Here is a 14,686-nt window from a genome sequence, read left to right on the forward strand (position 1 = left end):
GTACAGAAGTGGATCTACCGATGGACTTCTGTACAACCATCCTGTCTGCTTTTTTCGGATTAGTCAGTGCCGCTCAGAATACAATAAATCAACGGGGAGGATTTTCCTATCCACATTGAATTTGTGGATGGGAAAATCGGGTCATTTTTCTTTTCAGTCGGCTGCTTGAATGAAAAAAAAATGATTAATGTATGACCAGCCTAAAGATGCGGCAAGTAGGTTTGTTTTTAACCTTAACACACAAAAATGCAAAGGTTACTTTGGGATCTGTTCCCCATCCATCTCATTGGATCAGAGGACTTTAGGATAACTGTCAGATGGAAGCAGACAGGCAGTCCATTTTCTATCCAACTGCCTCACCGAGAACATCGGACTGTGTCCGTGTCCACTCTTCATTAGCGGAGCAGACACAAACTTGTCAGATCCCCCGCTGAGAAGGCAGTTCCACTTTAGAGTCTGCCCCATGTAAAAGGGGCCTTAGGCAGCCCATCTTTTCTTTCCTTCCTCCACTCAAAAGAAAAACCACTCAATTCCCCCATTAATAGTCAGTGTTCATGGGGGAATGCCTCCTGCAGCGCTATTGTGTTCTTCCTGGAAGGCAAAATACTATAATTACTACTAGCAGCTATAGCCTCTGACAGTAATCACATGTAGAAAAACCTGACAGGCTGGTTTTACCCAGGTCGATTAATGGACCAACTTTGGTACAATTACCCTGCACATATAGATGGATGGAATCGCGGGCAGTTCCTGCTGAACCAGCCAGATTACGATACATGTCTGGCTGGGTTTATAAAGGCTTTTTTCTCCACGCTTGGCACCACATATGTCTTTTTATTATCAGCAGATCAGGCTCTGCAGACTCCCTCAGTCCTTTGATTCTCGGCACAAACTCCGTCCCGAAATTTGGAAGACAATTGCGGATATATTATTTCACCCAGTGATTCTGCCAGAACACACTTCTATATAGTAGGGTGTCACCTATATTGTATCACTCTAGAGCACTGATGACAAACCGTAGTTCCAAAACATGTGATGTGCCAAGGTTTGCCATCACTGCTCTAGAGGAATGATTTAGGAATATAAAATGCCTTCCTATCTCCAGTACATAGAGGGAGGTGTTTTGTAGTCAATGGAGATAGCTGGAAACCATGATAACTGATAACCGGATAGAGGAGGAAAGTGCTTGTTACTTTTTTTTTTTTTTTCAGTTACTTTTTTATTTATTCATTTTTTTAACAATATAGCAAAAGGAGTTTACGTGCGCTTTAAAGCCGAGTTCCGGCCTCAAAAACTACTTTGGGCCATCCTCTTGCTGAACATCACCTAAAAAGAAATGGATAGTCCTGATTATTTCTTTCAATTACTTACCTTGTTATTGAAGAAAATATACTTACCTTTCTTCCACTTCCTCCTTCTGCGGCCGCGGCCCATGCCGTCTCTTCCTGCTTGCATTGACTCCTAGGAGCTGAACGTCATCGCTCCCAGGAATCAATGCGCCTGCACCAGCCCTGCACATCACTTCTGGTGCAGGCGCATCATTCCCTGCTAAACCGCTTCTGGGCATGCCCAGAAGCTGTGCAGGGATGACGCACCTGCCCTGGGAGTGGGGCCGATGCAGGGCATTTTGGGACATTCTGGGACCAAAGAGGACACTGAAGAGGACGCTCTGGCTTCAGCTGCCCACACCTGAGATGGCAGCTCTGGACAAGAAATTTTCAAGGTAAGTATTTCTTCTAAAAGGTAAGTGCAACCTGGGACAGTTCAGAGGCTAGCCATTCTGAAATGCACTAGCCCTGACTGTTCCGGGGGTATTTTTTATCTCAAAAACGTTTCCGAGGCCAGAACTCCGCTCTAAAGCTAAATTCCCGGTATGTTTTTTTTTTTTTTTTTTTTTTTTTTTTTTTTTTTTATAATTTTCTTTTTTTGCTTAGTTGTTTTGGTCCAGCTTGGAAATATACAAGTATGCATATTCCATACCTGGCCAGTCCTTGTGGAAAAAGGGAATAACTGTACTTCAGCGATCCTTGCAGTCTTTCGAGTCCCATGCAGAGCAGCTGCTGTGCTGCATAGTTTGCAGGGGGTCACTCATTCAGCCCGGGCACCATTTTTTCAATGAAATGCAATCTTTTTTCTGATGCAATCTGTTCTCTGATTGAACAAGGTGACGAGGCAAGGCTGTTCCCACCTGGTCCAATCATAGAAAAACTTGTATTTGAGAAAAATGCAAGGCATTCTCTGAATGGTGCTTGTGCTAAGCGGGGCCCTGTGGAGGTTACTATGCAGCAGGTCTGCTGCTTGGCTTAGATTCTGAAAGGTGGTGAGGATCAGTACAGTAGCGATGGCTACTACATCAGTTCTCCTCTTCCTCAGGGATCAGCCAGGTCTGTAATATGCATACTTGCATTGTTCCAAGCTGGGCCAATGCAACTATGCAAAAAAAAACATATCTGGAATTCATCTTTAAGATCATGGATTTTTAAGGGCTTGTGTAAGGTCTTTATTGTGTACGGTTTTCCCCTATCTGAAGACTTTTACATATGCTGTCTGTACTGGTTGTTTATTGTTCCCTATTCTACTTTCATGTCACACTCTTGGTCTTTACTGTTGAAGGAATTCAAACCCACACCTGAAAAGAAAAAAAAAAATTAGCATTGTGGCTTGAAGTTGGGCACTTTCTACAAACTGAATGTCTTGTCCCAACTCTGAACTTCTGCTTTATAAACTGTGAAGAGTCTGAGCTTGTACATTTCTCTTTAAGTTCCCACACATAAGGATAACCCAAAATGACCGTTTTTCTAACCAGACGTTTGCTATGCTTTTAAAATTTGCTCTGAAATGATGCGCTTTGAGGTTTAATATCCTGAATCCTCAGGCAGGGTAACTAAATCTGCTTTCCAGCTGCACTACAAATGTCAGTTGTGAATAAAAAAAGTATTCAAATTCCTGTATATTCAAACCTTTGTTCCCACTTATATAATTTACTTCTGGTTTCCTGACAGCAGACACAACTAAATTGTAAAGGAACAGTCATCTCAAAATTGGGTGGATTAACATTTACTAAATAGAAACTGTAATGGTTTTGGATCATTTGTTTATAAATGTGTTTTTTGTTTTTTTGTTTTTTTTATTATATTATATACAAAGAATATTAAAACTGATACTCATTTCACTGGACATTCCTAACATTTTCTTGTGACAGTTCAGCCCATAGACAGACAGTATAGATCTGGGTGATCACCCCCAACCAACTGTTCAGAGCACTTGCTCAGACTTGGATTTCAGACCTTCTTTTGCACTATGATGTTCAAACATAACTTTCTTTTTTACTGTTGGAGGATTCTGTCAGCAGGATTGAGTGTAGCAGGAAAGCACAAGTGTCTTCTGTCAGACCTGAGCACCTGGGAGTGTCTTCTGTCAAATCTGAGCACCTGCGAGTGTCTTCTGTCGGATCTGAGCACCTGCGAGTGTCTTCTGTCGGATCTGAGCACCTGCGAGTGTCTTCTGTCGGATCTGAGCACCTGCGAGTGTCTTCTGTCGGATCTGAGCACCTGCGAGTGTCTTCTGTCGGATCTGAGCACCTGCGAGTGTCTTCTGTCGGATCTGAGCACCTGCGAGCAGATCTGAGCACCTGCGAGTGTCTTCTGTCAGATCTGAGCACCTGCGAGTGTCTTCTGTCAGATCTGAGCACCTGCGAGCAGATCTGAGCACCTGCGAGTGTCTTCTGTCAGATCTGAGCACCTGCGGGTGCCTTCTGTCAGATCTGAGCACCTGCGAGTGCCTTCTGTCAGATCTGAGCACCTGCGAGTGCCTTCTGTCGGATCTGAGCACCTGCGAGTGTCTTCTGTCGGATCTGAGCACCTGCAAGTGTCTTCTGTCGGATCTGAGCACCTGCGAGTGTCTTCTGTCGGATCTGAGCACCTGCGAGTGTCTTCTGTCGGATCTGAGCACCTGCGAGTGTCTTCTGTCGGATCTGAGCACCTGCGGGTGTCTTCTGTCGGATCTGAGCACCTGCGGGTGTCTTCTGTCGGATCTGAGCACCTGCGGGTGCCTTCTGTCAGATCTGAGCACCTGCGAGCAGATCTGAGCACCTGCGAGTGTCTTCTGTCAGATCTGAGCACCTGCGAGTGTCTTCTGTCGGATCTGAGCACCTGCGAGTGTCTTCTGTCAGATCTGAGCACCTGCGAGTGTCTTCTGTCAGATCTGAGCACCTGCGAGTGTCTTCTGTCGGATCTGAGCACCTGCGGGTGTCTTCTGTCGGATCTGAGCACCTGCGGGTGTCTTCTGTCGGATCTGAGCACCTGCGGGTGCCTTCTGTCAGATCTGAGCACCTGCGAGCAGATCTGAGCACCTGCGAGTGTCTTCTGTCAGATCTGAGCACCTGCGAGTGTCTTCTGTCGGATCTGAGCACCTGCGAGTGTCTTCTGTCAGATCTGAGCACCTGCGAGTGTCTTCTGTCAGATCTGAGCACCTGCGAGTGTCTTCTGTCAGATCTGAGCACCTGCGAGCAGATCTGAGCACCTGCGAGTGTCTTCTGTCAGATCTGAGCACCTGCGAGCAGATCTGAGCACCTGCGAGTGTCTTCTGTCAGATCTGAGCACCTGCGGGTGTCTTCTGTCAGATCTGAGCACCTGTGGGTGTCTTCTGTCAGATCTGAGCACCTGCGGGTGCCTTCTGTCAGATCTGAGCACCTGCGAGTGCCTTCTGTCAGATCTGAGCACCTGCGAGTGTCTTCTGTCAGATCTGAGCACCTGCGAGTGTCTTCTGTCAGATCTGAGCACCTGCGAGTGTCTTCTGTCAGATCTGAGCACCTGCGAGTGTCTTCTGTCAGATCTGAGCACCTGCGAGCAGATCTGAGCACCTGCGAGTGTCTTCTGTCAGATCTGAGCACCTGCAGGTGTCTTCTGTCAGATCTGAGCACCTGCGGGTGTCTTCTGTCAGATCTGAGCACCTGCGGGTGTCTTCTGTCAGAACTGAGTACCTGCGGGTGTCTTCTGTCAGATCTGAGCACCTGCGGGTGTCTTCTGTCATGAACAGATGCTGTTGGATCAGATCTGCTCAGATCTCCTTGTGTCATTTGCTTTCCTTGTGTGGTGTATTTTGGGCAATTGTTTAGATATTTGTGCACATCTTTAGCCATTTGTGGACAACTCTAGACAGATCATAGAAAAGGAACAGTCTTCCTGGACTATTTTAAACCATTTTTTTTTAACCTATGACTCAATGAACACCATGTGTGTCTGCTGTGCATACATATGCCTGCTTAAAGTGTTACTGAACCCACAACCCGTAAAATCAGTCTGTATGTGTGGTAAAGCATGCTTGTTGCACTCATTGTGGAACCTAAGGGGTTATTCCTCCACATTGTGTAAAAAGGCTGTTTAATCCTGTCTTCTCTGATCCTCTCCTTCTTTTACAGTCCCCAATCCATGTCCTGATTGTACAGAGCCCTGGGAGCCACTCTGTACACGCTCAGTTTGTTGTGTGTTGCTAGAGTTGTTTTTGTGAATGTGATAAGCAATCTGCATTGTCCAGACAGAGGGTCGGGGGTCATGCAGCCTCATAGGACAGTCAAAGGAGAATGAAAACTCCAAGCTTTAACCAGTGCTCGGCCGGACACTGATAGGAGTCACAAGACTGCTATATTCTGCTGATGAGAAAAGGCATTTATTTTATATTTAGTAAAATAATTGCATTTCCATGTTCTGTGTACTGTGGGAGACCAGATATAGTAAATGCAGGGTCCTGGGTTTAGTAACACATTAGGGTCTATGAAGAAGAGATTTTACAGTTGTTTGATTTCAGGAGGGATTCCAGCAAACCTTAGCAGATCCTACAACCTCAATTTGAATAGTGTAATAACTCTAGCATGACTTGGACACTGTAGATATTTGTATTTTTATCTGCAGTTTTATCCTTAATCCATCATTGACTGCCAACATTCAGATCTGTCCTCTACAACCACTTCTGCTTGGCAACGTAAAATATGCTATAAAGGCCAAATTAATGTTATTTGTCCGTTCAGGACAAGTGAATTTTTGCTTACTAGATTTTGCAAAAGCTCCTAACAAGTAGGATGATCTTTGAATCATTCATCCCTTGCTGATCAATGTCCTATCTGCAATCTTTTGATTTGGTGTGTTGTAAATGAGGTGATTGCTAATATGAGGTAAGCGCCTTCTACTAAGCTATTAAAACTCCTGCGTAGCTTAGTTGTAATGTTTTGTGCTGATTGTATAACTGTTGCTGCTTTGTGCAACAAGATAAAGCCGGGGAGAGAGGGAATATTTTTATAACCACAAAATTAGAAGGAAAATTCTTGTAGGATTTTATGGAATTACTGTAGGTGTCTTTTTATAAATATTTTCACATATAATTCACACAACTATTATACACGCATTATTCTAATTGGATTCAGCTGGAAAAATGTGGGTATATTGGGTGAATGTTGTGTGAATCAGTTGTAAAAAGATGATATACACTTTGTAGGTGTTTTTTTCTAAAACTCCTCTTAAACACATACCAGTGCAGTATGGAACAATTTAGGATACTCCTAACATAGTGCTAGTTTTCCCAAATATGTGCAAAAAATTTAAAAGTTTTACAGCTCTATCAACAAAAAGGCGCTAAAAACACCCTAGAAATGGTCTATGTGTCTGGATGTATAAGTATGAGCAGCATTTAGATCATGATCAGTCAAGACCTCACCAAGTGTTGTAGACAATGCAACTCAAAACTTGGTTCTCTGTATCTAAAAGATAACTGGTTTGATACAAGTAAATGCGAAGTGGTGCAGTGCAACCGCACTTCACGTATCTGTGTAAGGGTATATTCACACCAGATACGCTGGGCTGCATTCCGCAGGTATTCCAGCTCAATCTCATCTCATGCCAGGTCTCTGGTGTGCCTGGTTCACACCACTGCATTGCAGTGTTCAAAGCACTGTTGGCAATTAAACATAATAAAATTTCAATAAAGTTAATTTAATAGAAAAAAGTGAACAGCTCAGTGAACCAAGATTGTCGTGTCGGCACTTTGGCAATCCCACTGTACTGCACCACACACCAGTAGCTGGTGTAAATTAACACTACAAAACCTTGGGTGAATCATATTGCAGGGAGCACTCTGTGTAAATGGATCAATCTATTTTGTGTGTGGATAGATAGATAGATAGATAGATAGATAGATAGATAGATAGATAGATAGATAGATAGATATGGATAGATAGATGGATAGATAGATATGGATAGATAGATATGGATAGATAGATATGGATAGATAGATATGGATAGATAGATATGGATAGATAGATATGGATAGATAGATATGGATAGATAGATATGTATAGATAGATATGTATAGATAGATATGTATAGATAGATATGGATAGATAGATATGGATAGATAGATATGGATAGATAGATATGTATAGATAGATATGTATAGATAGATATGTATAGATAGATATAGATAGATAGATATAGATAGATAGATATAGATAGATAGATATAGATAGATAGATATAGATAGATAGATAGATATGTATAGATATATGTGTATGTAAAAGTATCTGTCCATTGATTTTACAAATAGACAGCACTATATTTCAGATTTCAAACTTAAAGTATACGTGAACCCTTCCCTTTTAAAACAAATTGTTTAACCACTTAAGCCCCGGAGGATTTGGCTGCTAAAAGACCAGGGGGTACTTTGCGATTCGGCACTGCGTGATTTTAACGGACCATTGCGCGGTCGTGCGACGCTGTACCTAAACTAATTTGACATCCTTTTTTCCCACAAACAGAGCTTTCTTTTGGTGGTATTTGATCACCTGTGCGATTTTTTTTTTTTTTTTTGATCATGCGCTATAAACAAAAAAAGGGCGTCAATTTTGCAAAAATAACAATATTTTTCACATTTTTTTATACGAGATTCCCCAAAAAAAAGAAAAAATCACAATTTTTTATCATTTTCCCCCAATTTGTTTTATGCTACATATGTTTGGTAAAAAAAATCGCAAAAAGGGTATTTTGATTGGTTTGCGCAAAAGTTATCGCGTTTACTAACAAAGGGAAAGACTTTTGTCATTTTTGGTGTTTTTTTTTTTAACGCGTAATGGCCGGGGCTGACCGCCGCAGTATATAGTCGTGCGGCGGTCGGCAACCGGTTAAAACAGAAATGCAAGGCAAAACATATGTATGTATATGTGTGTGTGTGTGTGTGTGTGTGTGTCTTGCAAGAAGTTTATATGTTTGTTTATATGTTGCTGTATGTTTTAGTGCATCATTTGTAATACTCAATGTTTTCTTGTTTAAGAATCTTCACTAGTGATAAGGATCTTCACTAGTGATGTGCAGTAGATCCAATGTTCTAATACTCTAACTGCCTAAAGTCAAACTATAGGCAAAACTTTTTTTCCTTTTTTCATTTTAGCAAGGGAGGGTGATAACCCCTGTGAGGTTTTTTTTTTTTTTTTTTTTTTTTTTTTTTTTTCCACTATCTGTGTTCCATTCCGGAGATTTCCCTTCACTTCCTCTACTGTAGCCAAACAGGAAGTGAGAGAAAATCCCTGCAGATTAAGAGAATTCCTTTGGGACCCCAGGTCCCCAGAACTAATGTCCCCATTGGAAGATTTCTCCCTTTACTTTACTTTTTACTTTTTCTGGGGACAACCCAAAATTTAGAATTTTTGCCCCACGGGGGCACAGAGCGCAAAAAATACTGACAAGCATCATAATCCCTCTCCACTCTATCCAAAACTGAAAACAAAAATGTTTTTCCTTTAGTTATACTTTAATACTGGTAAAGGCGATCAACCACTTTCGTTATTGTTGCTGCTCTAAATGAATTAGTGATTGTAAAGTCTCTTCCTTCCTTTTTTTTTCTTCTTTTTTACAATAAAAATAACGAACATTTTACATTTATCTGCTATGTTGCAGTGGAATTGCACAGAGCAGCCCGGATCCTCCTCTTCTCGGGTCCCTCTTCTCTGCTGTTGTGTGCCCCTCACAGCAAGCAGCTTTCTATGGGGGCCTCCGAGCTGAGTCACAGCTCCCTGTGTCCATTCAGACACGGAGCCCTGCCCTGGCCCGGCTCACCTTCTTCTCTTCTGATTGGCTAGCTGACTTTGACAGCAGCGGCAACCAATGGCTCAAACAATCAGGAGGAAGAATCTCGGATGGCTGAGACACTCTTTGACAGAGTGACCTCAGGTAAGTATGTGGGCGGCTGCTGCACACAGGCTTTTTATCTTCATGCATAGAATGCATTAAAATGATAAACCCTTTGACTTTACAATCCCTTTAATCTTCTTTTTTTTGTTTGCAAACTGGCACATTTGCACAATTTTCTGTTTCAAATTCCTTAAAGGTGTTTTATGTCTTGAATGAATAAATATATTTAGTTTATATATAAAACCGAATGTAAATGTTCTGCTTTATTTCATTGCCAGGCCAAGAACAAGGAGACTGGTGTCTTTGCAGCTGCCAAAGTTATAGACACAAAGAATGAGGAGGAGCTGGAAGACTATATGGTTGAAATAGACATTTTGGCCAACTGTAACCACCCCAACATTGTGAAGCTACTCGGGGCATTTTATTATGAAAACAAGCTTTGGGTAAGTAGACATATATACCAACTAATGTACAGATTTACCATAATAAGGAGAAGCTTCTGAAGTACTTGCATATACCCAGTGAAGTGACTGGCCTCAGGTGATACATGCAAAACAAATCCTCCCACATAAGTTGTACCTGTTTATTTGCAGCCATTTGTCCTGGGCATCATTGTAAAACTTAGAGATGAAAAAGAGTTTTTTCTCAGACTCACAAAGCAGGGGGTGGGGAGCTCCAGTTACACACTGTACAAGAGCTCGGAGAACTGATTGGAAGGAAGGGACAACCCCCACCCCCCTTTCACAAAGCATGCAGGAACAGAGATCCCTCCACTGTCAACTTTTTAGTTCTTGGTGTCAGGAAAGATTGTCAGAAGTGATTAATGCTGAGAGCAGAGGAACTAGACAGCAGAGAGAAATGACACCTAGGGCCCTTTCACACAGGCTTTCCAATCAGGCCTGCCTGTCAGTTTTTTAGGTGGCCCTGATCGGATGCTCCATGCACCCTAAGGAGCGGCAGATGTCAGTGGTGATATGTCCGCTGACACCTGCTGCTATCCAATCCGATCCTGTCCGTGAAATCCAGACAGATGGAAACCCTATTTTTCATCCGTCTGGAGGATCAGATGAAAACGGACAGGCAGTCCACTTTCATCCAATCTCCCATAGGAGAGCGGGGATCTGACAGGTCTCTCTCTCTGCAAAGTAAGTGAGCGGATCGATCCCTCCTGAGCAAAACAGAGTCCGCTGGGCAGAAAGCCCGTGTGAAAGGACTCTTAGTGCTTTGGAGAGAGACAAGTAAAGACTATAGAAATATGTGCTTTTAGATTTCATGTCCAAGGTTTAAAACCACTTTAATAATTAGGATTCATTTGTTACTAGCATTAGAAATATTTTCCCTATTTAGAGCTGATGAGACATAATGCAGTTTTGTGGAAGGGACATGCTGGAAAACCATCATCCGATCAGTGTGTTCTGGTGGGGGCCTTCCACTATCAGAACACAAAGGCACAGTGGGGGGAGACGGCACACTGACATTGCGTGTGTTAGTTTGGGGATCGATCGGTTATTTCGTTCATTCAGCCTACAGGGTTGAACGAACAAAACGTATAGTGTGTACCAGGCTTAGGAGAAGCCGATACAGAATGAACATGCTGCAAGTAAGCTGATCCTGTTTCAGCTCAAAGGCTTTTAGCTGCCCCCTGTCTGACTTGCATCTCTATAGACCCTTATGTCTTGTGCATGCTATTTTTTTCCAACTGCCCATGAATGTATTAGTGTATCATTGCCTGTGGCAAGAAAAACATGATTTGAACTCTGTGACTGACAGTAGAGAGAGCTGTGTAAACAGTGTGCATACAAGCATGCATCTCTGCCATTACTGTTAACCCTTCCAGAAGTGTTCACTTATATTTGTTTACTCAACCTCTTTCTTTATTTTACTTTATAACTATTTTGTGTCACGGAAAATAAAAACCCTTTAGGTTTAGCGTATGCGCCTCTTCTGTATATTTCTTTTTTGCTCTATACTGTTTTGTCTTCAATAATTTTAGTTTGTTTCACCTTGTTTAATGTAACCTTGTACAATAGCATACAAGGCTTTATTTTCCAGGGTTTTCTTGATGCTTTTCAAAAGAAAGTGGAAAGAAAGTGTGTTTAAATGTGATAAGCTAATGTAAACGCACTTCTAGAACTGCCTACCCACACCCACCCATCTCTGAAATAATTTGCAGAGAGCTGGAATCTTCTTTCTAATGAGGTCTTAGTCCTGATTCACACATATGTGATGCGGGAACCTTGCAAATCCACTGCGGGTTTCCGCATTGCATTCAAATCGCAGGCAGTTCACACTGCCATATGCGAATCGCTGGGGGTGTCAATACAAAGTCAACGACATCCCCAGATCAGTTTGCATATTGCTGTGCGAACTGTCAAATCAGACAGGAATCGGATCGCATAGGTGTGAACACCCATGCAATCCCATTATGGTGCGGATCCAGAAAAGAATCCTGTGCAAGTTGTGTCTGAATCCGATGCAAATTCAGCCATACAAACTGTATGGCTGAATTTGCATCGCACAGACATCGCATGTGATTTGCAGAGCAGTGCGGTGTGAATCACATGTGATGTCTGTCATCGCATATAAGTGAACCGGCGCTTACTCTGTAATGTGAAATATTATTCGTAAACATACAGCATAATAATGTGACCATAGTAATGCACACATGAATTATTCAGCAAGGTAATATATTTCATTTATATCACTAAAGGCTAGTTTACATGAGCGTCAGTTGCTTCTGCCCCTTTGGATCCACAATGGATCGCTTTTCAGAGGCTGACAAGCAACTGGGATTTGATTTATTGCCTTCTCACTGCTTATTTTAACGCTGAAAAGCCCGCTCCAACATGGCACAACCACGAGCATTACATACAGCCATGGCATGATGAGAAGTCATGCTTGGCAGCAATACTGTCAATGGAATGTGACCATAGGTGTAATTTTTATAGTGCCTGCGAAGCAAAGCATCGTAGTCATGGCATATGTACAGCCCTGAGTGACTGCATGTTCTCTTTTAGATGGGCAGTAAAACTGCAGCTCAACTGCCTGTTTTTAGTGCTGCCCGTGTGAACGAAGTCTAAGATAAGATACCGCACCTTTCATTATTCACTGCTCTACTATTATTAAAAATGCAGAAGAGCTTAAAATCATGGCAAACAAAGGCATCAAAATAACTTAATAAACTACAATGAACTTGGAGACCCTGACACCAAGAAACCTGACACCAAGAAAATTAGGGGTAATAACACCTCCTCCAATTCACTAGTACCAGTGTAGTTGTGGCCCCAGAGGCCAATATCCCCTTAATTTTATTGTTGTCAGTGGAAAGGTGGCCCACAGAAAAATATGACCCCCACAAACTATTGAACTATTGGTGACAGTAGAATAATGGCGCTCAGAAGAAAATTACTCCCAGATTATTGTTGTCAGTGGGATTGTGGTCCCCAGGGGAGAATAGGCCCCAAATGAGTAACCTTCCAATTTGTTGGTGTAGGTGGGTTTGTGGCCCCCTAAGAGAGAATAGCCCCTCAATACATTGACATCCATGGGATGATGATCACTAGGTAAGAATAGCTCCCCCACCTTACTGTCAGTGGAATAGTCCCTATCATTGGATAAAATTCCAGTTCCAAAAAAGTTGGAATGCTGTGTAAAATCTACATAAAAACAGAATGCAATGATTTGCAAACATCATAAACCAATATTTTATTCACAATAGAAAAGCGTAAACGTCAAATGTTTAAATGGAGAAAATGTACTATTTTAAAAAATGAGGTCATTTTGAAATTGATGGCGGCAGCATATCTCAAAATAGTTAGGACATGGCAACAAAAAGCTGGCAAAGTAAGTGGTACTAACCAGGAAGAGCTGGTAGAAATTTTTTAAACTAATTAGCAACAGTTCAGTAACCTAATTGGGTAAAAAAAAAGCATCTTGGAGGGTTTCAGAATAAAGGTGGCCAGAGGTTCACCAGCCTGTGAAAAGCTACATCTAAAAATTGTCAAACAATTTCAGAATGATGTTTAAAGTAAAATTGCAAAGACCATAAATATATCATCTACAGTACATAATATCAAAAGATTACGAAAATCTGGAGGAATATCTGTGCACAAGGCTGAAATGGAGAATTGGATGCCTGTAATCTTCGGCCCTCAGATGGCACCGCATTAAAAAACGGCATGATTGTGTGATGGAGATCACTGCATGGGCTTAGGAAGGCTTCTAAAATAACTGTGGACACAGTTCGCCTTGCCACCCAACAATGCAAGGTAAAGCTCTATCATGCAAAGAAGAAGCCATGTCTCAAAATGATCCAGAAACCGTCTTCGGTGGGCCAAATCTCATTTAAAATAGTCTGTTGCAAAGTGGAAAACTGTTCTGTGGTCAGACAAATCGAAATTTTGACATTCTTTAAGGCAACCATGAGTGCCGAGTCCCAAGGACTAAAAGTGAGAGGGACCTTCCGGCTGGTTATCATCGCTCAGTTCAAAAGCCTGCAGTTCTGATGGTATGGGGTGAATTAGTGGACATGGAATGGGCAGCTTGCAAATCTGGAAAGGCACTGTCAATGCTGAACAACATACCTGGGTTTTAGAGTAGCATACGCTTCCATCCAGGCAACAAGTCATTGCATTCTGTTTTTATGTCGATTTTACACAGCATCCCAACATTTTTAGAATTCGTTGTTTCCGATCTGCCTTGTATGAGCTTTTTTTCCAAAAATTAGGGTTTACTCTGCTTGCCTGGTGTGGGTAACTGCACTTGACACCTTGTACTGTTTCTTCAGTAAGGACCCTGGTGCATGGACATCCAATAAGTACTGCAGGGTGCTAGAATACCAATTCATTAACAATATAATAAGAGTATCATGCTTTTATGGTGTCTACTTTTTAGGATTCACTGGCTGCCATTAATGTTTCCCTTTCTCTAATCTCTGGTGATGTCAGTTTATATGTCCCAACTTCTTCCCATACTGGAACAATCCAATCCAAAGTGAGGGGATGTGACTTTAACAGCCAACCAATTGCATTCATCATCTAAATCCAGCTCTTGATTCTGTTATCCCCACTCTCATGCTTTCTTCTATTGGATGGGTCAGGGGTGGTGGGCAGTAATTGGCAGGGAAGTGGATTGTAGGATTACTTTTCAGACATTCTCTCTACTTTCAGATCATATAGTAGGTGTTTGGGTCTGGGTGATAAAGTAGCGGGAAGTCACAGCCCCATGGTTGAGAAACATTTGATTGACATCTCAGGAGTGGAAAACATTTCAAAGGGATTAACAAATTTAAAGTGTCTCTACGTATAAACTGAAGTCTAGTTTGGGTATTTCTTTTTTGAGACTATCTGTCTGAAACAATGTTGAGTTTCATGCTGTTATAACATGCTCGGATGGCAGCCTTCTTTGCAGAACTTGTTCCAGTAGACAATGTAGGGTGCTGTGGTATGTTATCAGTATATCTTGGCCTTTTCATTCATGTCTCTTACATGTCTTTGTTATTTTTATGACAGCAG

At 42.0% G+C, this 14,686-nt stretch overlaps 1 protein-coding gene across 1 annotated transcript in view; it reads left to right on the plus strand.

Moving 5' to 3' along the window:
• The window catches only part of STK10 (serine/threonine kinase 10), a 198,911-nt gene that overhangs the window by 41,075 nt on the left and 143,150 nt on the right, over positions 1-14,686 (plus strand). The window contains exon 2 of the mRNA XM_082254761.1: positions 9,452-9,616. Within this exon, the coding sequence (XP_082110887.1) occupies positions 9,452-9,616 (165 nt within the window). The remainder of the gene's footprint in view (positions 1-9,451; positions 9,617-14,686) is intronic.

This window comes from Pelophylax lessonae, assembly GCF_965119305.1.
Source record: "Pelophylax lessonae genome assembly, chromosome: 4".
Classification (NCBI taxonomy): domain Eukaryota; kingdom Metazoa; phylum Chordata; class Amphibia; order Anura; family Ranidae; genus Pelophylax; species Pelophylax lessonae.